This window comes from Podarcis muralis, chromosome 4, assembly GCF_964188315.1.
Source record: "Podarcis muralis chromosome 4, rPodMur119.hap1.1, whole genome shotgun sequence".
Taxonomy (NCBI): Eukaryota; Metazoa; Chordata; class Lepidosauria; order Squamata; family Lacertidae; genus Podarcis; species Podarcis muralis.
In genome coordinates, this window is record NC_135658.1 from 5,671,783 (window position 1) to 5,691,695 (window position 19,913).

The 19,913-nt window shown below is 48.6% G+C and overlaps 1 protein-coding gene across 1 annotated transcript in view; it reads right to left on the reverse strand.

Annotated features, from left to right (window-relative positions):
- The window catches only part of PDE2A (phosphodiesterase 2A), a 379,843-nt gene extending 362,609 nt beyond the window's left edge, over window positions 1-17,234 (reverse strand). Inside the window, exon 1 of the mRNA XM_028725795.2 lies at window positions 16,864-17,234. Within this exon, the coding sequence (XP_028581628.2) occupies window positions 16,864-16,931 (68 nt within the window). The 5' untranslated portion in view covers window positions 16,932-17,234. The remainder of the gene's footprint in view (window positions 1-16,863) is intronic.
- Between the last annotated feature and the right edge of the window lie 2,679 nt (window positions 17,235-19,913).

Genomic DNA, 19,913 nt, shown 5'->3' on the forward strand with positions numbered 1-19,913 from the left:
TGTTTGACATAAGCATAGTAAAAGTTAATTTGGGGACTAAACTAAATTGGGGGCACTGGGCGGATCTTTGCACCCCGGCAGCACATATGCTAAAGAGAGTGCTGGCTGGAAGGGACCCCAGGTGCAATCCAGTCCACCCTCCTGCAATGCAGGAATCACAGCTGAAGAATCCCTGACAGGTGGCCATCCGATCTCTGCTGAGAAACCTCCAAGGAAGGAGAGTCCACCATCCCCTGAGTGAGTTTGTCTCCCTGCTGAACAGCCCTTATCTTTGGAAAGTTTTTCCTAAGGTTTAGTTGGAATGTCTCCAAATATATCATGAAGGCTGGCAACATCAGCCCTGCCATTTGGGAATCCCTTCCAGACGACTGCAGTGCCCAGAGACAGACAGGTCATGCATCTATAGCAGCGACCAGAGGAGGAATGACCTCCGGGAGAAGAGCAGAGAGAAGAAACGCCCTGGTGCGTCTGCAGCAGCACAACCGGATGCCTTCATCTGCCCCAGCTGCAACAAAACATCTCTCTCCCGTATCTGTCTCTACAGCCATAGCAGGCGCTGAAACTTTCCAACAGGTTGACTTCACCTGCAAAAGTGTTCTGTCTTCCATTGTCTCCCCAGGTTGGGAAAAGCTGACCATACATTCAGGGGGTGAGCTCTCTTGTGTGTCACAACCAAGACAGTGCCTGCAGAATCCCAGGTTGAAATCCACACCCAGCTATTGTGGGAATGTTCAGGGAGGCAGGAGAGGATATATTGTTTATTAACATCCTTCCTGACTTGCGCTAGCAAGTTCCTTTACTTAGCAGAGTTTCACATCTCCCTTTTTCAACACACAGCGGACAGGCTTGTGTAAGCCTCTCACTATTAGGTTCCTGGTAAGTTCCCTTATAGAGGGATGCGGGTGGCGCTGTGGGTAAAAGCCTCAGCGCCTAGAGCTTGCCGATCGAAAGGTCGGCGGTTCGAATCCCCGCGGCGGGGTGCGCTCCCGTTGTTCGGTCCCAGCGCCTGCCAACCTAGCAGTTCGAAAGCACTCCCGGGTGCAAGTAGATAAATAGGGACCGCTTACTAGCAGGAAGGTAAACGGCGTTTCCGTGTGCGGCTCTGGCTCGCCAGAGCAGCGATGTCACGCTGGCCATGTGACCCGGAAGTGTCTCTGGACAGCGCTGGCCCCCGGCCTCTTGAGTGAGATGGGCGCACAACCCTAGAGTCTGTCAAGACTGGCCCGTACGGGCAGGGGTACCTTTACCTTTACCTTAAGTTCCCTTATATCCCTCTTAAAAGAATAAACATGCCACAATCTTGTTTAAAGTATCTAAAAGCAGTTTACTCACATCAGTTCACAGTTGGATCCCTGAAGGCAGACTTACCGTATTTTTCACTCTATAACACGCACCCGACCATAACACGCACGTAGTTTTTAGAGGAGGAAAATCCGTAGGCATGCCACCCATAGGCATTCCCTCCATAACACGCACAGACATTTCCCCTTACTTTCTAGGAGGGAAAAAGTGAGTGTTATGGTGCAAAAAATACGGTATATACATGTGGATCTATTCTATCCCATATGGGGATAATCCCAGTGTCCTTTGCTGGATGCCACCAGAGCATCTCTAGCTAAAAAGCTGTTCCAATGACGGAGGACATCAAAGAGAGAGAGAAGGTGCTGTGTGCCTTGTCCTTTTGTTACCTGGACAGGTAAGGTCACACCCACCTCTAGTCACATGCAAAAGAAGGATGCCCCAGCCAGGAGGAAACAGGAAGCTTCAACTGGCTGGACCAAACATTCCCCCGCATGTCCACTCTAGGAAAACAAGGAATGTTGTATTTGACTGCTACTTATGTATTGCATTCCACAGCTGTGGGGCTTCCACTCAGTATAAGTGACCTCACTGGGTGACTGAAATAGTAAAAAATGAGGCCGTGTATGCTGTCTTGAGCTCTTTGGAAGAAGAGAAGAATGTAAATAGGCTCCCCATCCCACCTGTTCCGTTTTTCAAGGAACCGTCCCTTATTCAGAATCATGGAGTTGTAGAGTCGGGACCCTCAAAGGCCAACTAGTCCATCCCCCCTGCCATTGAGTAACGTTAAAATGTAATGTCAAATAAGGAGACATTCCTTCAGATCAAGTGTCAAACCTACTCAATACAAATAAGTACTTTAAACCTCCAAATTAATGCACTAATAAATAAAAAATACTAGAGAGCACTTCTTCTCTCCAGGAGTCCCGTAGTAGCAGAGCGCTTTAGCCCTGAGCACAGGGAGTGTATCTCAGTGAGGAGAGCATCTGCTTTGTGTTCAAGAGGTCCCAGGTTCAAGTCCCACCATCTCCAGTAGGTCTGGGGGACACCTTTGGGTGAAATCCTGGAGAGAGAGCCTGCCAGTCAGTGTCTGCAATGCAGATCTAGATGTGCTTCCTTTGCTCTGTTCTTTGAGCAGGAGAGGCTAAAAAACAACAACCTGGCTCCGTCCCTGCCCCTTCGACACCAGCCTGATCCACACACAAAATCGGGCTTTTATTTTTCTTAGCTTCAAAGCATGCTGGTGCTGGAGCCTTTATTCGCTTAATGTCTACCTGTTGAACACCTGTTAAAAGTCGCACGGGCATAGGCTGCATATAAAGGAAACTGGACTGGCATATGAGACATGCTTTGTGGACTGGCGTTGGACAAAATGGAATATGGGGTCCTTCCAAGCTGCATGATCCTATAGATCTTTGAACAATGTGCTGTGTGTGTGTGTGTGTGTGTGTGTGTGTGCGCATGCGCGCGTGCCACAAACACTCTCCATGGCAACCAAAGGGAAGCCTAGAAGAATGGGCTTAAATTGCAACAAGGTAGATGTTAAGTTATGTTCTTGCTTCCAAGAGCCCTCGAGGGAGACTGTGGTGCCTCTGTTACGAGGAGGTTTAATAAAAACAGGCTGGTTGGAAACTTGCCACTGAAATAAAGCACCTATTGTCTTGTGAAAGTTAGGCCTGTATTTTAAGAGTGGGACTAAAGCGGAGGTAGGCGAGGGGTGGCTACGATGTCACGTCGGCACAGAGTCACAGAGTTGGAAGGGACCTCAAGAAGTCATCTAGTCCAGCCCCCTGCAATGCAGGGATCTCAGCTAAAGCATCCCTGACAGAAGGCCACCCACCCTCTGTTGAACAAACCCCAAGGAAGGAGAGCCCCCCACCACCTTCCAAGGGAGACCGTTCCACTTTTGAACAGCTCTTACTGCCAGAAAGTTGTTCCTGATGTTTACAGTGGTACCTCGGGTTACAGACGCTTCAGGTTACAGACGCTTCAGGCTACAGACTCCGCTAACCGAGAAATATTACCTCGGGTTAAGAACTTTGCTTCAGGATGAGAACAGAAATCGTGCGGCGGCAGCGGGAGGCCCCATTAGCTAAAGTGGTACCTCGGGTTAAGAACAGTTTCAGGTTAAGAACGGACCTCCGGAACGAATTAAGTTCTTAACCCGAGGTACCACTGTAGTAGGAATCTCCTTTCTTGCAACTTGGAGCCATTGCTCTGACTAAACATCAGGAAAAGCTATCTGACAGTTAAAAGCTGTTCAAAAGTGGTGGGCTCTGTTTCACTAAAGGTAAAGGTAAAGGTACCCCTGCCCGTACGGGCCAGTCTTGACAGACTCTGGGGTTGTGCGCCCATCTCACTTAAGAGGCCAGGGGCCAGCGCTGTCCGGAGACACTTCCGGGTCACGTGGCCAGTGTGACATCGCTGCTCTGGCTAGCCAGAGCCGCACACGGAAACGCCGTTTACCTTCCCGCTAGTAAGCGGTCCCTATTTATCTACTTGCACCCGGGGGTGCTTTCGAACTGCTAGGTTGGCAGGCGCTGGGACCGAGCGACGGGAGCACACCCCGCTGCGGGGATTCGAACCGCCGACCTTTCGATCGGCAAGCCCTAGGCTCTGAGGCTTTTACCCACAGCGCCACCCGCGTCCCCTCTGTTTCACTAGAGGTTTTTAAATGGAGGTTGGAAGGTCAGGAGTTGTTTAAATGCAATTCCCATACAACTCTACGATTCTATGAGTACACTAGGAACCTCCCTGTGGAGCTACCATCCCAAGCGTGCCTATATTTCCCTGCAGAAACAGAGTCATGCTTGCAGCGCCCCTGTTCCCAGGTCAGTGCTGACAGCTCCCTCCCAAGCCATCACCAAAGGCTCTCCTCTTCTCGATTTGCAGGAGTCATTGCCTCTGATAATAGCCTGTCTTCCACCAATTCAAAAGACAAGGTAGCTAAAGATGCAGCCGGAAAACATCGCTGCCTGACAATAGGCAGACACACTTCAAAACATGCCTCCGCAGCTGCAGTGTCAGTGCTAATAATAATAATAATAATAATAATAATAATAATAATAATACATTTATTATTTATACCCTGCCGATCTGGCTGGGTTTCCCCAGCCACTCTGGGTGGCTTCCAACAGAAGAGTAAAATACAATAGTCTATGAAACATTAAAAGCTTCCCTAAACAGGGCTGCCTTCAGATGTCTTCTAAAAGTCTGGGAGTTGTTTTTCTCTTTGACATCTGGTGGGAGGGCATTCCACAGGGCTGGCGCCACTACCGAGAAGGCCCTCTGCCTGGTTCCCTGTAACCTCGCTTCTCTCAGTGAGGGAACCGCCAGAAGGCCCTTGGAGCTGGACCTCAGTGTCCAGGCAGAACGATGGAGGTGAAGACGCTCCTTCAGGTATACTAGACCGAGGCCGTTTAGGGCTTTAAAGGTCAGCACCAACACTTTGAATTGTGCTCGGAAACATCCTGGGAGCCAATGTAGTTCTTTCAAGACCACAGCAATATATATATAGTCGTATTATCAGTAGGGTGGATTATCAGAGCCAGCATAGTGTTGAGGTTAGAGAGTCAAACTAGGACCTGGGAGAGACTAGGGTTCAAATACCCCTCAGCTATGAAGCTCCCTGGGTGGCCTTGGGCCAGTCATTTCACCTCAACCTCGTCTGCCTCACAGGGTTGCTGTGGGGAACAGCGTATGCGCCCTTGAGCTCCTTGGAGAAAGTGGGATATAAATGAAATTGTGTGTTTGAGCACCTTAAGCCCTTAAGCTCCTGGAGGGGGGGAATTGGGAGTGTAAATGAAATTCCCATGCATTGAAGGGGGTTGGACTAGATGACTCTTTGGGTCCCGGTGTGGTGTAGTGGTTAAGAGTGGTGGACTCGTAATCAGCATTTCACGTGGCACAGCAGGTAAGAGATCACACAGGAAACTGGGGAAATGGGAGCAGGTGGGATGCGTTAAGTCTAACCAGAGTGGGGTGGGTGGGCTTGGGCAAGAAGGTCTCAGCAGAGCCCCCTCCCAGATTTAAGCCCTGCAGCATGAAGCAGTAGAGGGAAAAGCTGGCACAATTCTAGGTTGCATCGACTGTGGTCAAGTGTGCAGCTCAAAAGTGCTGGTCTTGCTACTACACATCTAAAAATGTCCGTAGGCAGAGGCAGCTTCTGAAGCCAGCTGACATGAAACACCACAATTGTAACCCGTGCCTGGCATTTGGTGGTGGAATGACGACCATGGCATCAGAGGCCGGGAAGGGCAGCCTGTTGCAAATAATAAACCCCATTGTTTCCCCCTCCTGTTTCACAAAGAGAGCCCCATTGCGGAGGCTGCCGTGCATTTCTCGCAGCGGAAATGCGTGCTCAGAGGCCTCGCGGAAATATCCCTATCCCGTCGTGTTTTGGAAATCCAAACACAGGTCTTTTCTGCAAAGGACGGGGGGCTACCGTCCCCCAATGCCGCGTGCTGTGGCTCTGCTCTTTCGGCGGCCTCTGCGCCATCCGGAAGAGGCAGCGTTGTGCATTTGCTTAGATGCCAGAGCCATAAAACACTTGGATAAGCAGATAATCAGGGAGGAAAATGTCCCCCACGGAGGGACAAAACTGCAGGGTTAGCTAAGAGGCAGTGATTGAGGGCCGGAATCACAGACTGACAGTGAAGCAGAAGGAACAGCAGGAGCCAAGGCTACGGGTCTCCTTTTTATTCTCCCCACCCTCATGCACAGCACAATGCAAATCTCCAGCTGCAAAGGCACACAGAATCATAGAATTGTAGAGTTGGAAGGGACCCCGAGGGTCATCTAGTCCAACCCCCTGCAATGCAGGGATCTCAACTCAAGCATGCAAGACAGACGGCCACCCAACTTCTGCTTAAAATCCTCCAAGGAAGGAGAGCCCACCACCTGGTGGACTCCCCTTCCTTGGAGGTTTTTAAGCAGAGGTTGGATGGATCCTTTAGTTGAGATTCCGGCATTGCAGGGGGTTGGACTAGATGACCCTCAGGTCCCTTCCAACTCTATGATTCTGTGAATTTAATCCTTTTGAACCCATCCATGTTGGTGGCCATCACTGCCTCCTGTGGGAGGGAGCTCCATAGTGTATCTACGTATTGTGTGAAGAATGACTTCTTTCTATCTTTCCCGAATCTTCCAGCATTCATCATCATTGGATGCCCATGAATTCTAGTGTCATGAGATGATAGATAGATGATAGATAGATAGATAGATAGATGATAGATAGATAGATAGATGATAGATGATAGATAGATAGATGATAGATAGATAGATGATAGATAGATAGATGATAGATAATAGATAATAGATGATAGATGATGGATGATAGATGATAGATAGATAGATAGATGATAGATGATAGATAGATAGATGATAGATAGATAGATGATAGATAGATGATAGATAGATAGAAAGATCGATAGATAGATAGATAGATAGAGAGAGAGAGAGAGAGAGAGAGAGATGATAGATAGATAGATAGATGATAGATGATAGATAGATAGATAGATAGATGATAGATAGATAGATGATAGATAGATAGATAGATAGATAGATAGATGATAGATAGATGATAGATAGATAGATGATAGATAGATAGATAGATAGATAGATAGATAGATAGATAGATAGATAGATAGATGATAGATAGATGATAGATATAGATAGATCTATACAGTACATGTGAAAAGGATCTAGGAGTCTTGGTTGACCACAAACTTGACATGAGCCAACAGTGTGATGCGGCAGCTAAAAAAGCCAATGCAATTCTGGGCTGCATCAATAGGAGTATAGCATCTAGATCAAGGGAAGTAATAGTGCCACTGTATTCTGCTCTGGTCAGACCTCACCTGGAGTACTGTGTCCAGTTCTGGGCACCACAGTTCAAGAAGGACACTGACAAACTGGAACGTGTCCAGAGGAGGGCAACCAAAATGGTCAAAGGCCTTGAAACGATGCCTTATGAGGAACGGCTAAGGGAGCTGGGCATGTTTAGCCTGGAGAAGAGGAGGTTAAGGGGTGATATGATAGCCATGTTCAAATATATAAAAGGATGTCATATAGAGGAGGGAGAAAGGTTGTTTTCTGCTGCTCCAGAGAAGCGGACACGGAGCAATGGATCCAAACTACAAGAAAGAAGATTCCACCTAAACATTAGGAAGAACTTCCTGACAGTAAGAGCTGTTCGACAGTGGAATTTGCTGTCCAGGAGTGTGGTGGAGTCTCCTTCTTTGGAGGTCTTTAAGCAGAGGCTTGACAACCATATGTCAGGAGTGCTCTGATGGTGTTTCCTGCTTGGCAGGGGGTTGGACTCGATGGCCCTTGTGGTCTCTTCCAATTCTATGATTCTATGATTCTATGATTCTATGATTCTATGATTCTATGATTCTATGATTCTATGATTCTATGATTCTATGATTCTATGATTCTATGATCTAGATAGATGTTTCTCTATTCACTTTCTCCATGCCATGTATAATTTTATACATTTCTATTGTGCCACCTGTTACAGTGGTACCTCAGTTTTTGAACAGCTTAGTTCACGAACAACTTGGAACCAGAATGCTGCAAAACCAGAAGTAAGTGTGCCAGTTTTCGAACTTTTTTGGAAAGCCGAACGTGCCCCATTTTTCGTCCCCCTGTGTTTCCTGTTGCGCTGCTGATTTGCGTCCCACCCATTGTAATTCAAGCCTTCCGTTTCCGATTGCAGTCTTCTGAGGTGATATCTGGAGCTTATATTTGGTGCTTTTGTTTTTGCTATTTATTTTGCGTTTTTTTGTTTTAAGGCTTTTTCAGTTAATTTGTTTTTGCGGCTGTGAGGATCCCAGTGCAGCTACTGATTGATTGATTGATTGATTGTGTGACTGCAGAAATGGAGAAAAGCCCACCACCCAAACAATAACTACCTTCAGTGCAGGTAAGAAAATATTTTAATTTTTATCATCTACAATATTGTTTTATTTATTTTATAGTACAGTACATTGTTTATTGCTTTCATTTTATGGATCAATGGTCTTGTTAGATAGCAAAATTCATGTTAAATTGCTGTTTTAGGGGTTGTTTTTAAAAGTCTGGAAGGGATTAATCCGTTTTGCATTTTGGGAAAGCGTGCCTTGAGTTTGGAACGCTTTGATTTTTGGAACAGACCTCCGGAACAGATTAAGTTTGAGAACCAAGGTACCACTGTACTTGCCTTTTCTTTAAACTAAAAAATTCCAAACATTTCCTTTTTCTTCTAGGGTTCTTTATTTGGGCTTAGACCATGTTCCTCTTTGGACATTTGGCTTTAAAAAAAAAATCTTTTGTCAGTCCTCTGTACTCTTTTCACAGACCGAAATCACCCTGTGGCCTGTGGGAGACATTCTGGCCTCCCTCTGCACCCAGGCGGCTTTGCAATGTCACAGGCAGAGCAGACACAAAAGGATCCCTTTTCCCTCTTTTTCTATTCTAGGAAAACCCCTCTGGGTTTTTTGACACGCTGTCAGTCACGGCCTGTGAACCAAGTATGGGACAGTAACTGTCCCCCCCCCCTCCAAAAAAAGCCCCCACCCTTGAAAGCTTGAAGGAGTTGCATTTCCATCACTTACGTTCTGGTGAATTTGCAGTTTCCTGCGTAAGCAAGGCAGTCAAACTAGCTCTGGGTATGGCCCAATAAGGCAATTATTCACTCTGGGGTCTCTGTTGTCTTGCAACTCATTTATTAAGCATAATTGCTCTGATAAGATGTGCCTCCATGCTGCATAAATACATGATAAGCTGCCTTGATATTATGTTCCTTTTATCACACCATGTCAACCGATATTTCAGCATCCCATCCCACAGATGTTCCTCTCTCTCTCTCTCTCTTCTCTCTCTCTCTCTCTCTCTTCTCTCTCTCTCTCTCCCTCTCTCTCTCATCCCGTCAGTCAAGGAGAGAGAGGAAGAAATGAAGGGATTGTCAGAATATCAAGGATGTGTCTATATCAATAGAAGGAAGCATCTTCAAAGCAGACTTCTGTGAGGCTGTGGGTGAACTCGTGGGCACCTCATGAAGCTGAATGCTGGGGAATTCAGGACGGATAAAGAAACTGCACGGTTAGACTACGGAACTCCCTCCCACAGGAGGCAGTGAGGAGCACCAATTTGTATGGCTTAAAAGAGGATGGGAGAAATTCATGGAGGAGGAGGGGGCTATTGATGACAACGCTTTGCCCTCCAAAGTCGGAGGCAGCAATGCTTCTGAATAATTAATAATAATAATAATAATAATAATAATAAATTATTTATACCCCACCCTTCCCGGTTCAGAAAACCAGGCTCAGGGTGGCTAACAACAAATTTAAAACAATTGATGCAACAAAAAACAGATTAAATTACAGTATAAAACATGAATAACAGTAAATTCAGAATTCAAAAATCAATTTAGGGGGGAAATCCATCCAATAAACATTAGATGATCCCCAGGGCTAGCTGGCTAAATTAGTCCTGTTTGGGACAGCGAGGAGACCAGGGGAGAATTAGCTGTGGGATCCCAGAGCGGGAAATCTTCATAAAAAGGGGAGGGGGAGGGAAGGAAGGGGAATAAAAGATCAGGCTAAGTTCAAATGGAAAGCCAGGTGGAATAGCTCTATCTTATAGGTCCTGCGGAAGGAGGTTAAATCCTGCAGGGCCCTGGTCTCCTGGGACAGAGCATTCTACCTGGTTGGAGCCATCACTGAGAAGGCCCTGGCCCTGGTGGAGGATAATCTGACTTCCTTAGGACCCGGGACCTCTAAACTATGATTATTCATGGACCTTAAGGTCCTCTGCAGGGCAGACCAGGAGAGGTGGTCCCATAAATACAAAGGCCCTAAGCCACAAAGGCAACAATACCAGTTGCTGGAAACCACAGGAGGGTAGAGATGCACTTGTGCTCAAATCCTGCTTGGGGGGTTTCCGACAGGAATCTGGTTGGCCACTGTGAGAAGAGGATGGTGGAGCAGATGAGCCACCAGCCTGATCTGGAAGGCTCTTATGTTCTTACAGATGATGAAGAGATCAAGGGAGCCTGGATAGCTCCGTTGGTTAGAGCACGGTGTTGATAATACCAAGGTTGCAGGCTCGATCCTTGCATATTCCTCATTGCAGATGGTTGAACTCGATGATCCTTAGGTTCTTTTCCAACTTTATGATTCCTAGTGGTAAATGTGGACAAGCCTTACTGCATGATACAGGTCCTAACCTTCACCACGCATTAGAATTTATTGCAAATAATAATAATAATTAAACAAATGACACCACATTTTCCTTAATGGAGATGACCAAGCAAAACCATTGTACAAAACTTTGTTGTTGTTGTTTAGTTGTTTAGTCGTGTCCGACTCTTTGTGACCCCCTGGACCAGAGCACGCCAGGCACTTCTGTCTTCCACTGTCTCCCGCAGTTTGGTCAAACTTATGCTGGTAGCTTCGAAGACACTATCCAACCATCTCATCCTCTGTCGTCCCCTTCTCCTTGTGCCCTCCATCTTTCCCAACATCAGGGTCTTTTCCAGGGAGTCTTCTCTTCTCAGGAGGTGGCCAATGTTTTGGAGCCTCAGCTTCAGGATCTGTCCTTCCAGTGAGCACTCAGGGCTGATTTCCTTCAGAATGGGGAGGTTGGATCTTCTTGCAGTCCATGGGACTCTCTTCATCTTGGGTGTCCTGCTCGGCATAGTTCATAGCTTCTCTGAGTTATTCAAGCCCCTTCGCCGCGGCAAGGCAGTGATCCATGAAGGGGGTATGAAACTTTACTCATGAGTAAATCGGGCATCTGTACTGCCTGGGTCTGTAACAACCTCAAGGCTAATGGAGAACATGGTACCCTACTTTTTCAGGTTAAGTGTCCTCTCCTCTGTTGGTAGGTAGGAGTCCACATGGGCCCACAGAAAATTATGATGCAGTGGTGTCAGAATAGGACCTGGGAGAAGAGGGTTCAGATTCCCTCTTGGCCATAAAACTCACTGGGTCAACTTGGACCAGTGGCTGCCTTTCAGCCTGGCCTTCCTCACAGGGTTGTTGTGATGATGAAATGGGAACTACAACCATGGGAGGCCAGGCTTCTACTTGAAGCTCACTGGGTGGAGCTGGAGGGACAGACATGGCCTTTCATCCTGACCTACCTGGCAGGGATGTTGTGAGAAGAACCATGTGACCCACCCTAAGTTCCCTGGAGGAAAAGGTGGGATAATAATAATAAATTTTATTTATACCCCACCGTCCCCAGCCGAGACCGGGCTCAGGGCGGCTAACACCAGGTATAAAAACAATTGATTAAAAGACAACTTAAAAACAAGATTAAAATACAACATTGCAATGCAGCCTCATTTCAGTAGAAACTCAAATCAAAAACTTTTTGGGGATGAAAACGTCAAATCTTCACCAAGGCCAACTATCCAGACTGGTCCTACATGGGCCAGAGAAAAGCCAGGGAAGTCCCCAAATAGGAGTTCTGCCACAGGAGGAGAAAGGAGGGGGAGGCGATCGAGTTGATTCCAAGCCAAAGGCCAGGCGGAACAGAAATCAGGCGGAACAGAAATGCGAAAAGAAATCAGATCCTGCAGGGCCCTGGTCTCATGAGACAGAGCGTTCCACCAGGCCGGGGCCAGTGTTGAAAAGGCCCTGGCTCTGGTTGAGGCTAATCTAACTTCCTTAGGGCCCGGGACCTCTAGGGTGTTGCTGTTTATGGACCTTAAGGTCCTCCGCGGGGCAAACCGGGAGAGGCGGTCCCACAAGTAGAATCATAGAATCATAGTACGAGGGTCCTAGGCCGTGATAAGTATAGAAACGTGATAAGTAAATAAATATACAGAAAGGAAAGGAAAGGAAAGGAAAGGAAAGGAAAGGGAAGGGAAGGAAGGAAGGAAGGAAGGAAGGAAGGAAGGAAGGAAGAAAGGAAGGAAGGAAGAGTTTACTAAGTGGGGACAAAGGGCCAGTAAATGGAAGGCGGAGGAGCAATTTTTGGATGTCCCTGTAATGACCATGCAATGAGTGCAGAGGAAGACACGATCCAACTCATGCAGTGTGGCCTACTTCCACCCAGCAGCCGCTGGGGGTAAATAAGAAGATCAAGACTCAGAGCACAAAACACCTCGGGCTGGATATTTAATATTGCCAGGCTGCTGGCTGCAAGAGCCGGGGAGACACCCTGCTTCAGCAGCCGGCATATGATTTTTGAAAATGGTTCCAGTGGGTTCTCATTTGCAAGGCAGGGAGACTGGCAGAATCGTGCGAAAGAGACACTGAGAGAGTTGCACCGATGGCCTCAAGGCTTGTGCACAGAAAGTGAGCAAGGCACTCCAACGTTTGGAGGGAGCAGAGGGGAGCCTAGAGACTAAAACCTCGCCCTGCCCCACAGTTTAAGGAGGGTGTGGACAAGCTAGAAAGTGTGCAGAGGCGAGTGGTCAAAATGATAAAGGGTCTGGAAACCAAGCCCTATGAGGAACGGTTGAAGGGGTTGGGGATGTTTAGCCCAGAAAAGAGCAGATTTAAGGAGGCGATCTGAGAGCCATCTATGCCTCTCCTCGTCTGTATGTTTTGTGTGTGAGAGAGTTTAGTTATGGTTAGAATAAATTAGCTAATTCTCTCGAACCAAAGAAATGTAGACATTTGTTGCTGGGCTGCTCCCCATTGCAGCAATGGATGTCTATATTTTGATGTTGCCTGCGTGTTCCATGAAGATTATCCCTGTATTAAGATCCATATGAGTGTCAGTTTCGGTATAAATCTGCTAAGACGACACTTTTTCTGCTGTCTGAGGATCGTAATTCATGAGCCTCTTATAACACCTTTATGCCAACACTACTTTCTGCCAAGAGAGAGCACCCCCTCAAAGCTAATAATAATAATAATAATAATAATAATAATAATAATAATAATACTGTAATAATAATAATATCTCAGCTTTCTCCCAAACCAGGACCCAAGGTGGCTTCCACAAACCATAACCACACAAGTAAAACACAAATAGCTTAAAATATATCAAACAGTACCGTTAAAAGAATTAAAACAATATATTTTTAAAAATCTATTTAAGTACAGATAATAAAAATCAGCACAGCACTCTTTAAACTCCCTTTCCTTAAAATGCAAACAGTTCCCAAAGACCTGTTAGAATAAAACTGCCTTCACCTGTTGGTAGAAGGAAAACGAGGAGGGAGTCAGTCTGGCTTCTCTAGGGAGGGAGTTCCAAAGTTGTTTGGGAGAAGCCACCACTGAGGAGACCCTCTTCCACAGCACCATCAAATGTCCCTGTGAGAGTGGTGGGACCAAGAAAAGGGCTATATCAGAGCCTAGGTAGGTTCATATGAGGGAATACGGTCTTTCAGATAGCCTGGACTTAAGCCTTAAAGGGCTTGATAGGTCATATCAGCACTTTGAATTGTGCCTCAAAACAGACAGGTCACCAGTGGAGCTTTTGCAACCTGGGAGCCATGTGCTCCCCATAACCAGCTTTTGAGCCCATGTTGTATGCTTTGGCCACACAACTCCTCCATGATTGACCATGGGACAATGGACCAATTATCCAGACTCAGGAACTATCCTCCCACAGTGCCTCCATCTCACCAGGATTCAAAATCTGTTTACTGGCCCTCATTCAGCCATCGCTGAGTCCAGGCACCGTTCCAGGCCTTGCACAGCCTCTTGTGATTAAGATGCTACAGAGAAAGAGATCTGGGCATCGTCAGTGTGCTGATGACACCTTGCCCCAAATTGCCTAGTGAGATGACTTCATATATGCATGAGCTGAACTGGTTCTTGAAGTTTAGCTGTCATTTTAACAGTCTGATGTGTTTCTATTTATTCCCTGGCTGTGTGTTTTGCTCTTATATATTCATAAAAGGGGGTGAGGGGAGGACACCATACCTACTTCGCCTAAAGGCTTTACAAGAGTCTACAAGCAGAGCAGCTAGTTTATGTGACCTATGTAAATAGCGGAAGAGCAGTGATGACATCATTAGCACAGTGGGTCACACAACGGGTGTTTGTGCAACTCCCACAACCCCTAGCACGACTGCCAGAGACCTGACCATGGTATGCCCCCACTTCTCACATTATATTTTCCACAATGCGCAAGTCATCCTAATTATCTGGAAGATGTAGGCAAGCCAGGACTTTCACGTGGGCTCAAAGTATCAAAGCATAGCACAAAAAGTAGGCTCTTGTGGGTGAACAGAAGGCCTGTTCAGCACAGAAGGGATAGTGAGGATGGTTCTCATCAGTGTCTTCAGTGGGTACCATTTAATGGGGCCTGCCTGCCTTCTTCTAGAGGACTAGCTGTGCTGGCAGGCTGCCAAGCTTCAGAGCAGCACAGGGCTCTTCTTCAGCCATCTGTGAAAATTGTCACCTGAACCACTTGAAAACCTCTGAGATTTTAGTTTTATTCTATAGGGCTGTTGGTGTGCAACTGTTTGTACTTTGTGCTGCAATACCTGCTCAGCCTCCTGTGGTCTGCTGCACCTGTGGGTCTTGGTAAGAGGCAGTGTGGCATAATGGTTAGAGTGTAGGCCTAGAGCCTGGGTGACCTTGGGCCAGTCGTGGCCTCTCAGCTTAATCTACCTCACAGGATTGTTGTGGGGGTTAAATGAGGAAGGGAGAACCATGTGACCACCTTGAGCTCCTTGGAGAAAAAGGAGGGATGTGAATGCAACAAATAAATCATCGCCATCATCATTGGTGGTTGGACCCCTGCAAGAAGTGTATTTTGTCCTGCTCAGGATTGGAGGTGCTGCTGTCACTCCTTTGACTTGTGTCTTCCCACATCCTCTTCCTCCCCATTTTGCACACTTGCACCAGAGCATTTGCACCACTCGAGACAGATCAACTCCCTGGGTGTTGCACCAGTGCAACTCCATGGCATGCAAAGGCCTGAGCCTTTCCACTTTTCAATTGGCACAGCGAACCACACCATCAGATCATGGGAGATCGCAAGAGCATTTGCTCCTTCAGCTTAAAAGATAAGAGGGGGGAAGTTTCTTGATCCAGGGCACTGGATAGCAAGTAATGTATTCCATTTCCATCCTCTGCCCTTCATTGGAGACCATCAAAGTGATGTGTCTCTTCTGAGGCAAGCCACATACTGCAATCTAAGCAGAAATAACAATATCTTGGTCTTCCTCCCTTTAGCCCAAGAGCACACAAAACCAGCTGGGGGGGGGGTAGAGAGACCTTGTTTATAGCCCTAACCAAACTGAGGCTTCTTCTCAACATGGTGCCAACCATTCAGCGCTCTGGATGAAAGAGATGCAAAGCTTAAAACCACAACAAAGTTGCAGCCACTCACTGGGCCACTTTCACCTTTCACTCTTTATGACATTTCACTTTAAATGCTTGCAAACATTAAATGATCACTCTTAGGGGAATCCGACTGACCCCCCCCCCCACAAGATCCAAAGTAGCCCTTCCATAACTCACAATCCACACCTTTCCATGCATTTCTAGTTTTGAGCAGCAACCAAACTTTGAGGAATGTGGTTCCCTGTATCAACACGACAAGGGGAGCTCTCCTTACCGGTGGAACCTTTTTCGGGCTCCTGTTCCCTCACAGGATGTCCCCCACCCCGCCCTGCGCCAGCATATCCTGGAGGAAACGGAAGGCAGAACTTGACCAAAACCGTTTTACCCCCACCCACCCCCACCCCAAACTGTTGCCTTCTTTGCACCCGGCCAGCCGACCATCACAGTGACACCGACTCAACCCCGGAGGAAGGAGCAGCCCAGCTCAGCGAGGGGAATCCCAGCTACCTGCCCAGCCGCATCCTCAGGTGTCTCCGCACCTGGCAAAGTCGCCCATGTGGAGCCAGCGGCTTCCTCCCTCTCGCCCTTCCCCTCGCCAGGCGCTGCAGGCGCTCCGCCTCGCTCCGCGCAACCTCCCGCCTTCAGCACCACGGACAGCGCTCGCCGAGAGGTACCCAAGGGCGGCCGGCGTGGGATGCAGGGATGCTCTAAGGCAGGCGGAGAACAGCATCCCTCGGCGTCGCCCTGGCAACCGCTTGGGGAGGGGGATGCCGCGCGCCCCGCTCCCTTCTACCTTGGACAGGTGTACCTGCAGCCGAGGGACCCGCCCAGAGGGGAGCAAAGCCCTTTTGGCTTTTTTGGGGGGGGGGGTCCAGCTCAACGCTTTCCATCCAGCTGCAGAGATAACTTTTCTCTCCACACACACCCTTTAAATCGTCCCTTTTACCCCCTCTTTCACCTTCCACATTCCATCATCCTTTCCCCCTCTATCCCCCCCCCTCCGCGTTCCCATCTCGGTCTATTCACTCTTCCCAGCGCTTCTGTGCGCGCGCGCCCCTCCCCGCCATCTCTCTCTCTCTCTCTTTCTCCAAAGCCTTTTGTTCTTCCTGGCTGCTATTTCCGAACTGCCTGCATTCCTTTCCAACTCTCTCCACCTCCCGATTTCGCCTCTCTGTCTCTCTCTCTCCCCGCCTCTCCGCCAGCCAGGCTCCTTCGGCTCCGGTCCCGTCCGCCTCCCTCTCCCCCTCCCCCCTCCCAAATTCCCCATAAGTCTCCGAACTCCTGGCGGCGGCCAGGGACTCCGAGGGAAGGACGAACCACTCACAAGTCAGATGCCGCCGGCTGGTACTGCTGGCTCCGGCAGAGGATGGAGTGGCCGCAAGCTTGGCCCATGACTCCTCATCCTTTCGTCAGCCTCGCCAGAAGGAGGAAGAGGAGGAGGAGACGGGAGAGTGGGAGGGAAGGCTGGGGCCGGTGGCCAGGGATGCCGCCCCAGTGGCCCCCGGGGCGAGGCAGCCGCCGCTCGCCTCCACCGAAGAAGGCAAATGATGGAGCTGTGTTAGGGACTCTCCTCTCGCTCGCTCGCTCTGCTCTGCTCTCAAGGCTGATGCTGTAACGGATCCTAATGCAGGTTGCCGAAGCATGCAGAAGGAGGGGGGAGTGAGCGAGAGAGAGAGAGCGTGGATGTGTGGCGCGTGAACAAGCGAGCGAGGAGCCCGCCTTGGCGAACCCGCGGGTCGGTTTCGTGGCAGCTCTTTCGTGGTGTCGCAAAGCAGAGGGGGTTAGAGGCGTGTTGTGGCCTCTGCCAGGGCTAGGCGGTGCGGGAAGGCTGGCTCTTGCTCACTGACACATCTGGGTTTGTTTTTAAAAAAAGGAAAAGTGGGGTATAGAATATGCACCACCACCCTGAGCTGTTGACAGCGAGCCCAGCAGCATTTCACAACACTGCAGGGGTGAAGGCGCAAAGGCTCGTTGGAGATCAGCCCCAAAACCTGATCACAGGAATCAAGGAAACAACAATAGAGAAGCGGGGGCCTCTGACACTCTAAGGCAGCCTTTCTCAACCTGTGGGTCCCCAGATGTTGTTGAACTACAACTCCCATCACCCCTAGCTAGCAAGGCCAGAGCTCAGGGTTGATGGGCGTTGTAGTCCAACAACATCTGGGGACCCACAGGTTGAGAACAGCTGCTCTAAGGGATCCATTTCCTCGAGGTGCTGCTGCATCCCCATCTCCCCACATATCCAGGATGTGGGTCTTCCAGTTGTGGGGTCCAGGACAAAACTGGTGTTTGCTCCAGCCCCTCTCTGTAGGCCAGTGAGTAAGCAATACTAGATGCATGAGCTTGGAAGGCCCCTGCCCCAATGGCGGGGGTGGGGAGGACAGGACCGTTCCCTTCACTTGGCCTTCCTTTTTATTTATTAGTTATCTTTTATAGCGTTTCTATTCCAGCTTTTCTCCAAAGAGCTGAAGGTAGCTACACACATTTCTGCCCCCCCCCCCCCGCTTCATTTTTATCCTCACAAGAACGCTATGAGGTAGATTAGGTTGAGAGGGAGATTGACTGTCCCAGGGAGCTTCATGGCTGAATTGGGGATTTGAACCCTGATCTCCCAGGTCCTAATCCAGACTCTAACCACTATAGCACACTGATTCTCTTCTGTCACTGAAGCAGCTCTGTGGGATAGTTAATAAGGAGGCTGCTGTGCTTAATGAGAACATGTTTATGCTCCAGAGCAGGTGTTGGGAGCTGTTTTCATGCTGAAGACCACATTGCCCCATGAGGAACCTACTGGAGGTGGTCATGTATCAGGAAGATTTTCATGTCTGATGTTTTAGTACTCTTTTATATTTGTTGGAAGCTGCCCAGAGTGGCTGGGGCAACCCAGTTAAATGGGTGGGGTACAATTATTATTATTATTATTATTATTATTATTATTATTAGTCAAATGCCAGATGTGGGGGGAGGCAAAAAAAGTGGATGGAGAAAAGGGTGCAGTGCTTTATTTTAATTTTATTTATTTATTACATTTATATCCCACCTTTCCTTCAAGGAGCTCAAGGTGGCGTACATGGTTCTCCTCCTCCCCATTTCATCCTCCCAAACAAGCCTGTGAGGTTGGTTAGGCTGAGCGTGACGGACTGGCCCAAGGTCACCCAGTGAGCTTGATGGGCTAAGCAGGGATTCGAACCCGATTCTCCCAGGTCCAAGTTTTATCCTCTAAGCACATACTCATTACCTTTGCACAGCAGGTGACCTCTAGAGTATGCAAATTAGACAAATTGACACAGGCTGTGTCAGTTAACCGATCAGCAGCGATTAGCCAAAACAGCCAGAAAGTTGCCTCTCTATTCAGTAGCAATATGCTACATTGGCAAAAGCAGGTGGGGACAGATTCTCTGTCCTGCCTCTTCCCTGAGCTGTCTGGCTAGTCTGTGCTGAAGATCACAGGACTGATCAAGCAAGGTATCTCTGTTTGGGCTCTTGAGTGCATCTGCTGTGTGTTAGAGGCATGGAAAGGTGCTTTGAGGACTCCAGGTGAAAAGTGGGGCAAAAATCTCCCAAATAAATAAATTCCAGCCACACCTGAACCACAGGTTTCTGCACCCGTGACTCTTCCCATCTTCCATCCAGGCAGGAGGAATAGGTAGGATCACAGTTCAAGAGCACATGGCACTCAGTCAAATGCGCTCAAGGACAGCAGAGGGCAGGGCCAGTGGGAGCATGGCTTGGGGAAAGTCCCAAGGGGCCACATGGAAGGTTATGGAGGGCCTCATACATTCTCAGGGTCTGAGGCCCCGCTTTGGAGGTTGGAACATGTAGTGATGGCCCCCACCTTGGATGGATTTGAAAGAGGGTTAGACAAATTGATGGAGGAGGAGAGGACTATTGATGGCTTCTTGCCAGGATTCAGAGGCAGCAAGGCTTCTGAACACCAGTCGCAGGAAACCTTGCGCTCGGATCCTGCTTGTGGGTTTCCCATTGGGGCACCTGGTTGGCCCCTGCGAGGACAGGTTGTTGGGCTTGCTGGGCTCCCATTGGCCAGACCCAGCAGGCTTATGTTAACTCTACTTAAGCTGCTGGGCTGGGTTCAGACATAGTGCCAGGCCACAGTTTGATGAGCCTTAGCTTAGCCCTGCATGCGAACCAGGCCAGAGAGTGCTGGGAGCTGGATTGGATTACTGTGAGAGGCAGCAATGCTTCTGAATACTAGTTGAGGGGTATCTCAAGTGTGCTGCTCCGCCCAGGGCCTGCTTGGGGGCTTCAATTTAGGGAATCTGGTTGGCCACTGCAAGAAGAGGATGGTGGACTTGATGGGCCATATGACTAGTCCAGCAAACTTCTCTTACAGTGTCTGTCTGTTTATGCAGATGC